This window comes from Capra hircus, chromosome 5 (genome assembly GCF_001704415.2).
Source record: "Capra hircus breed San Clemente chromosome 5, ASM170441v1, whole genome shotgun sequence".
Taxonomy (NCBI): domain Eukaryota; kingdom Metazoa; phylum Chordata; class Mammalia; order Artiodactyla; family Bovidae; genus Capra; species Capra hircus.
In genome coordinates this window covers 87,592,818-87,607,318 of record NC_030812.1, presented here as the reverse complement: position 1 = coordinate 87,607,318, position 14,501 = coordinate 87,592,818, and the positions used below count along the sequence as shown (strand labels likewise).

At 37.4% G+C, this 14,501-nt stretch overlaps 1 protein-coding gene and 1 non-coding gene across 2 annotated transcripts in view; both read left to right on the top strand.

The window, feature by feature from the left end:
- The window catches only part of SLCO1C1 (solute carrier organic anion transporter family member 1C1), an 81,733-nt gene extending 74,784 nt beyond the window's left edge, over positions 1 to 6,949 (top strand). Inside the window, exons 14-15 of the mRNA XM_013964182.2 lie at positions 4,685 to 4,802; positions 6,333 to 6,949. Of these exons, the coding sequence (XP_013819636.1) occupies positions 4,685 to 4,802; positions 6,333 to 6,555 (341 nt within the window). The 3' untranslated portion in view covers positions 6,556 to 6,949. The remainder of the gene's footprint in view (positions 1 to 4,684; positions 4,803 to 6,332) is intronic.
- Positions 268 to 339, top strand: TRNAC-GCA. The gene has a single exon. It is a non-coding gene; the product is annotated as a tRNA-Cys (tRNA).

Sequence of the window (14,501 nt, the reverse complement as noted above, 5' to 3'; positions counted from 1 at the left end):
AAATGGGAAGAAAATCCAAAAAAGGGGATTGCCTGGAAAATCCCATGGACGGAGGAGCCTGGTGGGCTGCAGTCCATGGGGTCACTAAGAGTCGGACATGACTGAGCAACTTCAGTTTCACTTTCATGCAATGGAGAAGGAAATGGCACCCCACTCCAGTGTTCTTGCCTGGAGAATCGCAGAGACGGGGGAGCCTGGTGGGCTGCCATCTATGGGGTGGCATAGAGTCGGACATGACTGAAGCGACTTAGCAGCAGCAGCAGGGCTTCCCTGGTGGCTCAGAGGGTAAAGCATCTGCCTGCAATGCAGGAGACCCAGGTTCGATCCCTGGGTTGGGAAGATCCCTTGGAGAAAGAAATGGCAACCCACTCCAATACTCTTGCCTGGAAAACCCCATATACAGAGGAGCCTGTTGGGCTACAGTCCATGGGGTCGCAGAGTCGGACACGACTGAGCGACGTCACTTTCACTTTCATGTATACATACAGCTGATTCATTTTGCTATACAGCAAAAACTAGCACAACTTTGTACAGAAACTATATAATAATTTTTTTTAATGGCAGCCTCCCTATCAGATTAGGGCTTCACTCTTACAAACTCATTTAACCTTATCTCCTTAATTATTTTGCTTCCACATGCAATCACATTGGGAGTTAGGGCTTCAACTTATAAATTATGGAAGGATACAATCCATATCAAATGATTTCCAGGATATGCAACTAAGTTTAAGAAAGCAAAATGTAGAAAATTGTATACAGTATGATGCATTTGGTGTAAGTATAGAAAGGTGAAAATATTATATACATGCACAGGTATTGATATTTGCTCTTGTTAACAAGAAACAATGGAAGCATAAACTAAAAATGAATAATATTTTTTTCTAAAGTTGCCTGTTAGGGAAGAAAGAAAAAAACAAGGGGAGAGAACAGGATGGAAATGAGACTTTGTAAATATAGCTGCCATATAATTTTTAGTTTGAAAGAATACAAAAATTTTATATCATTTTAAATAATTAAAAGAACCAAAAATATTCTTAAAACAAATAAAAACTAACTGTATATTACAGGGTGACACACCATATAGAAAAAACATAAAACTACATGAAAAACAGAATTACTATGAAATCCCCATTGCTTCAGTATATTTTATAGTATTGTTTTTAATAGTAACTTTAGCATTGTTATGTTAAAACTATTATATATTTTAAGATAAAGCAGAAGTTATGTTAATATCATTAGGAATCAATATTTTCAGCATAATAGAAAAGTGATAAAAAGCATAAAATATTGTAAGTAAAATTCATTAATTTAAACTTAAGATGTCAATATGAACTCATATAGTTTTATTTTAAAATAATGTGTATTTTATCACTGTGTCTCCTGAAAAATCTAGAATCTATTTAATCCAAGAGAAATGAGCACCCATAGCAATGAATCCATGGTATCTAAATATCATTCCGCAATAAATAAACCATAGGACCTTGGAAAACTGACCAAGGTCTAGGTTAGAAAATACATAACATGATTGTGGGACAACTTTTGGTGCAAGAAAGTGAGAAAGCTATCAAAAGGATATATCCAAAGGACACAGGAACAATCTGAGGACCTTGGTCCAAGGTGAGATAATTTCAAAATAATAAATTAAAATACTATTATATTAATATATAATAATCATTATAATAGCTCCAGTGTCTCAAAATACATTGAATATAAAAAAAGATATAAATTTGTAATGATACCTAAGTAATTTTGAAGAATACTAGGACACTAACTCATTATTCTTAAAACAGGAAAGAATTGAACATTTACCCTGCCTTCCTTCTACTAATTGTATTTCAAAGTAACCAAGTAAACAATGATGAAGATAAGTTCTTTTATAGAGAAATCTTAAATTATTTACACAAGGAATAATGTAATTTTGAGAAATCTGTTTTGCAAACATCAATATTTACTAAAAGCTATAAGTGAAAATGAATGAAAATTTTAATAATGGAGGGCATAGCGTGAACCTCAGTTTCATTTTAACATTACTGAGAGTGGCAAGTAAGTGGAAAGTGTCTCCTGTCTGAACACAAATCACTTATGTCTTGTTCCTGCCTGAGTCATTACTGGCCTACCAAATTATCGGGAAAATGAAGGATAGGAGAACAAAGCAAATGATCTTACGAAACAATCATTCAAATCCAGACTGTGGCACGTTCTACAGGACATATGTCTTTTTTCAAAAGTCATTACTATAAAAAAAAATATGTTGGGAAAGAAGCTGACATAAAGAGCCATTTAGGTAAATTTAACGTGTCTACCTTGGTTTGAATTCTGGTTAGAATGAACCAGTTCTAAAGACATTTAGAAAAGTTTGAAAGTTGAAGACATTTAGAAAAGTTTGAATATGAGTTCAATAGGATTAAAAAATTATTTTAATATGTGTTATGTGTTAAATGGCATAGTGATTTTTTTAATTATGGGGTTTTTATTTTATGTTTATTATATATATATATATATTTTTTTAATTTTTGGCCAAGCTACACAGTATGTGGGGTCTTAATTCCCCGACCAGAGATCAAACCCACATGCCCTGCATTGGAAGTGCAGAGTCTTAACTAAGAGACCACCAAGGAAGTTCCCATAGTGATATGTTTAAAAAATCCTGTCAGTCAGAGATGTGTTCTGAAATACATGCAAGGAGAATTACTTAGTATCTGAGATATCTCTTAAAATGTTACTTTTATTTATTTATTTATTTTTTAGTTTTTTATTTTTTTAATTTTAAAATCTTTAATTCTTACATGCGTTCCCAGACATGAACCCCCCTCCCACCTCCCTCCCCATAACATCTCTGTGGGTCATCCCCATGCACCAGCCCCAAGCATGCTGTATCCTGCATCAGACATAGACTGGCGATTCAATTCTTACATGATAGTATACATGTTACAATGCCATTCTCCCAAATCATCCCACCCTCTCCCTCTGAGTCCAAAAGTCCGTTATACACATCTGTGTCTTTTTTCCTGTCTTGCATACAGGGTCGTCATTGCCATCTTTCTAAATTCCATATATATGTGTTAGTATACTGTATTGGTGTTTTTCTTTCTGGCTTACTTCACTCTGTATAATCGGCTCCAGTTTCATCCATCTCATCAGAACTGATTCAAATGAATTCTTTTTAACAGCTAAGTAATACTCCATTGTGTATGTGTACCACAGCTTTCTTATCCATTCATCTGCTGATGGACATCTAGGTTGTTTCCATGTCCTGGCTATTATAAACAGTGCTGTGATGAACATTGGGGTACATGTGTCTCTTTCAATTAAAATGTTACTTTTAGAAAGTTTCTGGATGGACAATAGATTGAGGGACTGAAGAAATATGACACAAATAACAAAATTTTAATAATTGCTAAAGTTAGTGATGGTACATGAAGTTGCACTATATCATACTCTCCATAATTTTGTGAAGGTTTGAAATTTTGCCATTATGAAAATTTTAAAACCTACAGAAGATGACAAGTATTTGAGTACTGAGGAATATCTTCATGTTATTAAGAGCAATGTAAAGCTATTAATAGCTATCACCTAAATGTTTTTAGGTGACAATCTGTTTAGTTAGAGAATGTATATAAAAAGAATTTTTATTTATGACGTCAAATAGTCCAAATTAACCATTCAACTTTATCAATATAAGCTTTACCATATAGCTTTACTTCATCAATATAAGCTTTACCATATAGCTTTTAGTGATTGTGTTTATGGGACTCTATGCAAAATAAAAGTTTATGCAGTTAGCTCTTTTTTGAATCTGGAATTCTTGTGGTACAAAGAGGGAGTTGTTACTTAGTTGCTGAGTCAGGTCTGACTCTTTTGAGACCTCTACCAGGCTCTTCTATTCATGGGATTTCTCAGACAAGAATACTAGAGGTGGTTACTATTCCCTTCTCCAGGGGATCTTCCCAACCCAGGGATCAAACCTCCGTCTCCCACATTAGCAGACAGATTCTTTACCACTGAGCCTCCAAGGAAGCCTTTACAAGGTGTTGAGAAACTCTTGCAAATCATTTCCTTTGTAAATGTACATTTTCCTTAAAAAAGGGAAACTTATGCTCTGTCTTCCGAGCTTCTTCTCTGACTTCTGCTTCTCAAAATTATCAGCTCAAAATAATCTTTATACCAGTGGCATATTCTGGTCTCCTGGAGAGGCCCTGCTATTTCCAAAGAAGTGAATTTGGGACAGAATGTGGTTTCTGAGAGTCATTCTTTGTTCAGTTCAGTTCAATTCAGTTCCATCACGCAGTTGTGTCCGACTCTTTGTGACCCCATAAATCACAGCACACTAGGGCTCCCTGTCCATCACCAACTCCCAGAGTTCACTCAAACTCATGTCCATCGAGTCGGTGATGCCATCAAGCCATCTCATCCTCTGTCATCCCCTTCTCCTCCTGCCCTCAATCCCTCCCAGCATTAGGGTTTTTTCCAATAAGTCAACTATTCGCATGAGGTGGCCAAAGTTTGGAGTTTCCGCTTCAGCATCATTCCTTCCAATGAACACCCAGGACTGATCTCCTTTAGGATGGACTATTTCCAAAGAAGTGCATTTGGGACAGAATGTGGTTTCTGTGAGTCATTCTTTGTAGGCTAACCAAAAAGATATGCATATATTTTTAATGGCACTTATTTGTTTTTCTCACAGCAGGAATCCCATCTCCCATATATTTTGGAGTTCTGATTGATACTTCATGCCTCAAGTGGGGATTTAAAAGATGTGGAACTAAAGGATCCTGTAGATTGTATGATTCAAATGCTTTCAGGTACCATATCAAACTCTTTCCTAAATCTCATTGCTACCACATGCCAGGTTTGCAAGAGGCAACTGGCATGAATAATCCTCACGTAGTTTCATCATTTGTAAAGAAAAGGAGAATCTAATCCAGAGGTTTGTTCTGTTTTATAGAATAATTCTATTATTATCTGACCATTTGGCTAGATCTTTTGTTTTCCTTCATTCTTAATCTTGACTCCCATCATTTAAAAAAGATAAGACAGAAGATTTCAGAATAGAGTAGGATTTTCAAAGTTTATGCACACAACTCAGTTAATTCCTTGAAACTCAGAAGCATTTAGATTTAGGTCACATTTGGGGTTTAATTCTTTTCTACACCCCCCCCCCCAAACTGAGCCAAACTGTCCCATTTACGTCAGCTATAATCCCCCTGGGCAAGATTTGGATTTGGCTCTAAATCTGTCCGGCTTTTATTGCCAAACTGATGTTCAATTATTCCAGTACTTGAAATGCATAAAAGTAAAAGGTTTTCTCTATGTGTGTACGGGGTTGAGGGCATGGATTTTTCACTATGGTATCATTCAGTGCAATTCAGCAAACATTTAGTCCCCTTATTGCTTAAAGCAATGCTTCAATGGCTTAAAAACAAGAAGGACTTTTTTTTTTTTCAATTTACATTCTGAGTATTCTCTAGAAAAATAAACTTGGTGCTAAACCCTGTAAGTTGGAAGTTGGATGTGAATTGAGCTGACCATCTCAAATAAATTTGCTTGACTTAATAGGCTTTGATGTTATGTGAGAAATTTATGTTGGTCTTTGAAAGGGACCTGATCTATGAGGAAAATTGGCAGTTTATTCACATTTACTCGGGCTATATTTTACTGTAAAGACAGTGTAACTCAGAGATTATGAGTGTACATACAAGGTGACCAGCATGAATAATTCAACCTGTGCTTTCAGACCTTCATGTCTCATGATCTAATAGAGCTAAAGGCTTCTCGTGGAAGAACCTGATGTAAACCTCTGGTTTGCTTAGGTCACTCTAGTGTACTGAGATCTCCAATTCCCCCTTAACGTTACTTCTTGCAGTTTTACTGTAGGAGTGAATTTGGCCAAGTTTCAAGGGAAGGCTAACCATATAATTTATCATTCAAATCTGGATATTTTTGACAAGGAAAGGAGGCAGATTACCCTGGGACAACACTAGCTTATGCTAGCTTATGCTGGGACTGTTCTAAGCAAACAGGTCTATAGTCACCTGGTCTAAGGAAATAAGTTACAGAGAGGATGGAAAGGATTATATAATTAGCAGTAGCTGAAAATGATGGTGCTACTAAAAATTTGCTTTATATTAGCTTACTGCCTTCAATAGTCCGTCAGATGTTCACAGAAAGGCCTTTTATAGTCACTGAATCGGCATTCTTAAAGAAAACCATCCTCATGATAGTTTTATTGATATTGATTGATTTCACTGATATTGATATTTTTGTATATTATTATATTTTATTTAAAATTGGATAGCTACAATAATTAAGACTGAGATTCTGTCTTCTTCTAGACATATATACCTGGGACTAACCATGATGCTTGGCATAATGTCTATTTTCCTAAGTACTGCAGTGCTTTTCACTTTAAAGAAAAATTATGTTTCAAAACACAGAAGTTTCAGAACCAAGAGAGAAAGAACAATGGTGTCAACAAGAATCAGGAAGGAGAATTGCACCACAAATGATCATTTGCTACAACCCAACTATTGGCCGGGCAAGGAAACACAACTTTAGAAAAATGGTGGTGACTTGAAGCCATGTTTTCTGATTTCTGGAAATTCTGCATACCAATTTTAATCGGAAGGGTTTTAAATGTGAGAATTCTTTCTCCTTTCAAAAAGCTGTCTACTTTGTTTTTGATACTGTACCTGATAACAAATATAATTAGTCATGTTGTAGAAGGTGTAGATGGTAAAGTTAATCTTAAATATTTTAATTTATAAACAAATTCCTTATATTATTTACTCATTCTGCTGAATTTTGCCTGTGCCCATTGATAAATTAGCTATACTTCTAGTAGAACAATTGTCAATATAATTTAATGGCTGTATGTAATTTCCAAACTGACATACTTGCCTAGGATAAGAGAATACTTAAGAAAAAAAAAATTAAACATCTTGTGTGTGTGTTCAGTCACTCACTTGTGTCTGACTCTCTGCAACCCCACAGACTATAGCCTGTCAGGCTCCTCTGGTCCATGGAATTTTCCAGGCAAGAACTCTAGAGTAGGTTGCCATCATTTCCTACTCCAGGGGATCTTCCTGACCCAGGGACTGAACCTGTGTCTCTATTGTCTCCTGCATTGGCAGACAGATTCTTTACTACTAGCACCACCTACCTAAGAAACATCATCCTTCAAATATCAACTTGATGATGGTGTTTGGATAGAGTAAGAACATGTGGAGGAAGATTTCTTTTTAAGCTCCTTTCTTTTGAAATACAGTAACTGATATAGATTACTATATCAATCTATATAGTATCTATTTGCTCTATCATTGCAAATGATCTTGGATGATTCGAATTTTGAATTACTAACTCTTCTGCTGTTCATTATTTCTACTTTTTGTGTGAGTTTTTTTTAAGTGACCGTAGTTGTGAAGTAATAAAATTGATATGCTTTCTTGTCCTTCTATGAATTTAATGGAGTAAAAAATATTGTTAATACTGCCCACATTTTAAAGTATATAAGTAACTCCAGACTTGTGACTGTGACATGGTACTGATATATATTTGAAAGTGAATTTCTAAAAATCTACAATGAACTTACATATTATGATAGGAACACAGAGTGATGGGTTGAGTGGTGGTGGGTATGATCCCTTTTGGTGCCCTTCCTGGCATCTGTCTCAAGGTTTCTGGATGGGGTGGTACCACTGGTATACCCTGCCATATAGTTCTCTGTCTGCAACTGAAAAAGTCAAGCCAGGCATTTCCTCTTGACTGGCTTCCTGGTCTTGCTCTCACTAAAACCAGCAGATTCAGCAGTCCTCCATCTTTAATCTTCAGCTCTGCTATGTGTTACGTCTTTCTTCCTCTATCACAACTGCACCCTAGGAGGGACCTGACCTTCCCAAGGAAAACAGACTTAGGTAGATCCACCCCTCCCCACAAGTAAAGTCTTGAAATTATGCCACAATTCTTAGCAGCCTTCAGAAAACACAAACAGGGCAGTCCCAATGATATGTCTTTTTGAGAAATTTCTTAGGAGACCAAGTTAAACAAAAAGGTCCAGCTGAGAAATGCAGTCACCTTACACAGTTCAAGGATCATATAGTATAGACAAAAGGGTTTATAGTCTCTAAATTTCCCCCTTTATGTACCAGTCCTGAAAATAAGATGAATGGAAAAAACCAGAGATGAAAATTATGGGGATGGAGAACAGAAAAAACTTCTTTAAATATATATTATTGTTTCCCTTTTATTTGAATTGGTGGTACAAGATTATTTCCTATTTTGCTATTTTTTAAAATGAACATAGACTGGTTTTGTTTCTAGAAGGCCTACTTCTGCTGCTGCTGCACTAATTTGTGAGCAAAAATCCCTTTTGTTGTCTCAGTATCAGTCTTACCCATAACAAATATTTACTGAATGGGTGAGTAGGTACACTTGTCAAGAGTTTTCTTTGTAGAGATGTAATTAAAATTCAAGTTCCTCATCCTGTCTCCCACATCCTCTTTATTTTTCAAAGCCTTTGTAGCAATATCCTGAAAAATAACTTCTTTGCAAGTAAATTTCTAAACAGGATCCTATCCAATGTACTCTTGAATGACTTGAAAAATAAAAATTAGCATAAAGGATACTTATAATGACTTTTTCATAAAAACACCAACTGTCAACAAAAACCATAGTTTTATGCATACCCATTACTTGAACAGTAGAATTATACACACTAAATTTAGCTGTATGGTATAGGAAGGTATCATTTAGGCTCAAAGTAAATTTAGTAAAAGGAACCTTGATGTTTTAGATGAGTAAATTCATCTGACAGAAGTAAAGAGATTTTTTTATGGCTCAGAAAATAAATGATTTTTTTTTTGACAAATCAAACCCCATTTCAGAGATCAAAAAAATTCTCTCAGCCTCAGGGCCAAATATTAGAGGTAAGGCCTTGACAGATGTGTGGGATCCCACAATTGCACCACTTTATTCATTTACTGTACATTCGTGACCCCTGGAGGTCACCAGTACCTCAAAAGAACATCTGATTCACTCTAACCTTCAGACAGGTAATGTTCTAGCAGTATAATTTTATAAATGGAGTGAATTAAATTGAATTAAATAATTTGCTCAAGGTGGAGGCAGTCACAATAATGCTGGCTTCTTCCATTATATTACAATACCTCTAGAGCAAGTAATAAAAGCAAACGATATAAAACACCTAAAAATAGCTGGAAGAATGTTGTGACCATGCAAATTTAAGAAATCTTCACTTACTGTAAATTTGTAGACATAAAAGGAGACTGAAAGAGTAAATTGACTGTAACATGTCTGGCTATAATTGTTATAACAATTTTAAGCGTAACAATTAATATTAATTAATTAAGCACTCTCTTTACCTGTGCTAAATGCTTTAGACACATTATCTCAATTTCAAAGGTCAAAATAACTTATGTGTTAGGTGTGAGTACTGATATGAAGTTTCAGAGGAAGCTTAGAGAGTTTTAGTGACTCTTCCAAGGGCAAGGTGTTCTCATAGATGGTAAAGCCAAGATTAAATCTGAGGTTGATCAAATTCAAACAGCTATGTTGCTGCTGCTGCTGCTGCTGCTACTAAGTCGCTTCAGTTGTGTCCGACTCTGTGTAACCCCATAGACGGCAGCCCACCGGCTCCCCCGTCCCTGGGATTCTCCAGGCAAGAACACTGGAGTGGGTTGCCATTTCCTTCTCCAATGCATGAAAGTGAAGAGTGAAAGTGAAGTCACTCAGTCGTGTCCAACTTGTAGCGACCCCATGGACTGCAGCCCAAAGGTTGTTGCTGAACCACGAATAGATGCCAGGATTCTTGACCTCCAGAGGAGAAGAATTCAATCCGGGGCCAGAGACGAGGCTTGATTGCTCAGAACTTTTGTGCAATAGAGTTTTATTAAAGTATAAAAGGGATAGAGAAAGCTTCTGACATAGACATCAGAAGGAGGCAGAAAGAGTACACCCCCATTGCTAGTCTTAGCAATGGAGTTATATACCTTTTAATTAGTTACTACAATGAATCAAAAGAATGTCTGGAGGTTGTAAAGATCTAACTAGACCCATTTCCATAATTTACATTTTAAGATAGCAGGATTAGCCAGAAGGTTTTCAGGAAGGAGAAACTGTCCTCAAGCAGGATACATTGTTGTATAATCCCTAGTACAGAATTTAAACTGAGTTGTGTAATTGAATAAGGCTAGAAGGAACTGGCCCTGGGTGTTCTTTGGAGGGAATGATGCTAAAGCTGAAACTCCAGTACTGTGGCCACCTCATGCGAAGAGCTGACTCATTAGAAAAGACTCTGATGCTGGGAGGGATTGGGGGCAGGAGGAGAAGGGGACGACAGAGAATGAGATGGCTGGATGGCATCACAGACTCAATGGATGTGAGTTTGAGTGAACTCTGGGAGTTGATGATGGACAGGGAGGCCTGGCGTGCTGCGATTCATGGAGTCGCAAAGAGTTGGACATGACTGAGCGACTGAACTGAACTAAACTGAGAAGGAACTGGCAACCCATTCCAATATTCTTGCCTAGAGAATCCCATGGACGGAGGAGCCTGGTGGGCTACAGTCCACGGGGTCGCAAAGAGTCAGACACGACTGAGCGATTTCACTTTCACTTTCAAAGAATGTAGACAAAAAAAAGTTTATCCTTTCCTCCATCTTTAGAATTCCACACCCCTATCTCCATTTCGAGAGCCCGAGACCCCTTTATCCTCCTTGGGGACCCTGGACTTCTTATCAATCTGCCTAGGAACTGACTCTCTCAGCTCCTAAATTGTTGTCTTCCACTAACTTCCAAAATCACTGCAGATGGTGACTGTGGCCATGAAATTAAAAGATGCTTACTCCTTGGAAGAAAAGTTATGACCAACCTAGATAGCATATTCAAAAGCAGAGACATTACTTTGCCGACTAAGGTCCGTCTCGTCAAGGCTATGGTTTTTCCTGTGGTCATGTATGGATGTGAGAGTTGGACTATGAAGAAGGCTGAGCCCTGAAGAATTGATGCTTTTGAACTGTGGTGTTGGAGAAGACTCTTGAGAGTCCCTTGGACTGCAAGGAGATCCAATCAGTCCGTTCTGAAGGAGATCAGTCCTGGGATTTCTTTGAAGGGAATGATGCTAAAGCTGAAACTCCAGTACTTTGGCCACCTCATGCGAAGAGTTGACTCATTGGAAAAGACTCTGATGCTGGGAGGGATTGGGGGCAGGAGGAGAAGGGGACGACAGAGAATGAGATGGCTGGATGGTATCACTGACTCCAATGGATGTGAGTCAGAGTGAACTGCGGGAGTTGGTGATGGACAGGGAGGCCTGGTGTGCTGCGATTCGTGGGGCCGCAAAGAGTCGGACACGACTGAGCAACTGAACTGAACTGAACTTTGCTGAAAGTCAATTTTGCACATGGACATTAGAGAAGTTTTAGCATACTAAATCATGTACATAGTTAAAAAAAATCGAATGATTTAAAATGAGAAGTAAACAGTCCTCCACACCACCTTCACTTCTGTTCCTCAAGAGAATTACTTCTAACTAGTTTGGTTTGCTGGTTTTTTTGATGGTGACTTCCATTATCTTTAAATAGTATGCACACACCACTTTCTTGAGTTATTATCGCAGGCAATGTTTATTGACTGATTATGTCAGTGTTCTATTAGATTGAACTAATTTCACTTACTCATCCCTCAGTAATCTCTACATAGTGAGGTCACTATTTTAGTTTCCTCAAATATCACCTTGATACCTTCATTTCTTATTTAATAAACATTGAGTATTATAATTTTCCCCACTCTACAAAATGAAGAGCTTAGAGATCCCCTCCCTTCCCTTTATATCTGCAAACTCTGCTATATCTTTCTGTTAGCTGTACTTCTATTTTCACATTGTTAAAATGTCAACTCTGCAACTGTTACACATAGGAAAGGCTTGAAGTTTACAATCACGATCAATGTCACCATCATCTACTGTTGAAGTCATGAAATCTACCATTAAGAAAAAAATTAAAAAGAAGGAAAAACATATTTAATGAGGACCTACTATGAACCAGCCTAATGGTAGCATATTTAAATATTATTAAGTGTGATGTTTAAAACTGTTTTATGTTTGAAAACTGTTTTATGTTAGCTCTCATATGTTTGCAGAATCTCGGATTCTTTGATGTGATGCTATAGATTGCCAATCTCTAAAGGGAGTGTGCATTTCAAATTTATTTGGCATTAAATCCACAGTTTCATTAACAAGTCTTGGACCTAACTAATCTTCCATACAATATATTTGGAAAACACAAGTTTATCCCCCTCTTTATTAAAAATGTTGCCATCTTTGTCAGCTTCTGGTATCAAATTATGCAGTTTTATAAAATTAACTAGAAAACTACCTTGTTTCTAAATGCCTGGAAAAGATTTTGTAGCACAGGAACTATCTGCTGCTCTTACATTTTAGGCTTTTTTGAGAAATAATACCTTGAAAAGTTGTGTATTGGTTATTGTAGCTTTTCCTAAAAAAAATTATTTACTGATTTCAACTTTCAACATTTATAATTTTTCTAGAAAAATCTTCTAGGTTTTAAAAGGCATTTTTAACATTGTAAGCTTAGGGAAATTAAGATAATTATTATGCTTTTCCTATTCTTAATTTTGTATATCTGGATTTGTCTTTTTTGCATATTGTGCTTGCCAGGAACTTGTTTCACTGGACTTTTCAAAGAAAAAGCATTTGGATCCTGTCTCCCTGCTACTTAATTAATTTTTTCCCTTCTACTTTCTTTATGCATGCTTAACAAAAACACGCACAACTATTTACCTAAAAAAAAATTACTCACCTAAATACTTGATGAGTAGCCATATAACTGTATGATCTAGCTTAGAAAATTTAACATGCCTTAATCTTCAGTTTTAAGGCATGTTAAATTTTCTAAGCTAGAGGAACCAGAGATCAAATTGCCAACATCCGCTAGATCATGGAAAAAGCAAAGGAATTTCGGAAAAACATCTGTTTCTGTTTTATTGACTATGCCAAAGCCTTTGACTGTGTGGATCACAATAAACTATGGAAAATTCTGAAAGAGATGGGAATACCAGACCACCTGACCTGCCTCTTGAGAAATCTGTATGCAGGTCAGGAAGCAACAGTTAGAACTGGACATGGAACAACGGACTGGTTCCAAATAGGAAAAGGAGCACATCAAGGCTGTATATTGTCACTCTGCTTATTTAACTTCTATGCAGTGTACATCATGAGAAACGCTGGGCTGGAAGAAGAACAAGCTGGAATCAAGATTGCCAGGAGAATTATCAAAAACCTCAGATATGCAGATGACACCACGCTTATGGCAGAAAGTGAAGAGGCACTCAAAAGCCTCTTGATGAAAGTGAAAGGGGAGAGTGAAAAAGTTGGCTTAAAGCTCAACATTCAAAAAACGAAGATCATGGCATCCGGTCCCATCACTTCATGGGAAATAGATGGGGAAACAGTGGAAACAGTGTCAGACTTTATTTTGGGGGGCTCCAAAATCACTGCAGACGGTGACTGCAGCCATGAAATTAAAAGATGCTTACTCCTTGGAAGAAAAGTTATGACAAACCTAGATAGTATATTCAAAAGCAAAGACATTACTTTGCTGACTAAGGTCCTTCTAGTCAAGGCTATGGTTTTTCCATTGGTCATGTATGGATGTGAGAGTTGGACTGTGGAGAAAGCTGAGTGCCAAAGAATTGATGCTTCTGAACTGTGGTGTTGGAGAAGACTCTTGAGAGTCCCTTGGATTGCAAGGAGATCCAACCAGCCCATTCTGAAGGAGACCAGCCCTGGGATTTCTTTGGAAGGAATGATGCTAAAGCTGAAACTCCAGTACTTTGGCCACCTCATGCGAAGAGTTGACTCATTGGAAAAGTCTCTGATGCTGGGAGGGATTGGGGGCAGGAAGAGAAGGGGACGACAGAGGATGAGATGGCTGGATGGCATCACTGACTTGATGGAAGTGAATCTGAGTGAACTGCAGGAGTTGGTGATGGACAGGGAGGCCTGGCGTGCTGTGATTCATGGGGTCGCAAAGAGTCGGACACGACTGAGCGACTGAACTGAACTGAATCTTCAGTTTTCTTCATAATAGAAAGTTTTGCCATACTGCAGTACCCAGAATATTTTCCTGTTTACAAATGCATTCTTGATTTTCTATTCAATTCAGAATTCCTGTTTTCTCTAAAAGTAGAATGATTTAAAGTTTCCCTGTGCTTGACTATTTAAATTTAAGATTTTAGATTAACTAACTACATTTATAATTAGGGAATGCTGCTACTGCTGCTAAGTCACTTCAGTCGTGTCCGACTCTGTGCAATCCCATAGACGGCAGCCCACCAGGCTCCCCTGTCCCTGGGATTCTCCAGGCAAGAACACTGGAGTGGGTTGCCATTTCCTTCTCCAATGCATGAAAGTGAAAACTGAAAGTGAAGTCGCTCAGTCGTGTCCAACTTGTAGCGACCCCATGGACT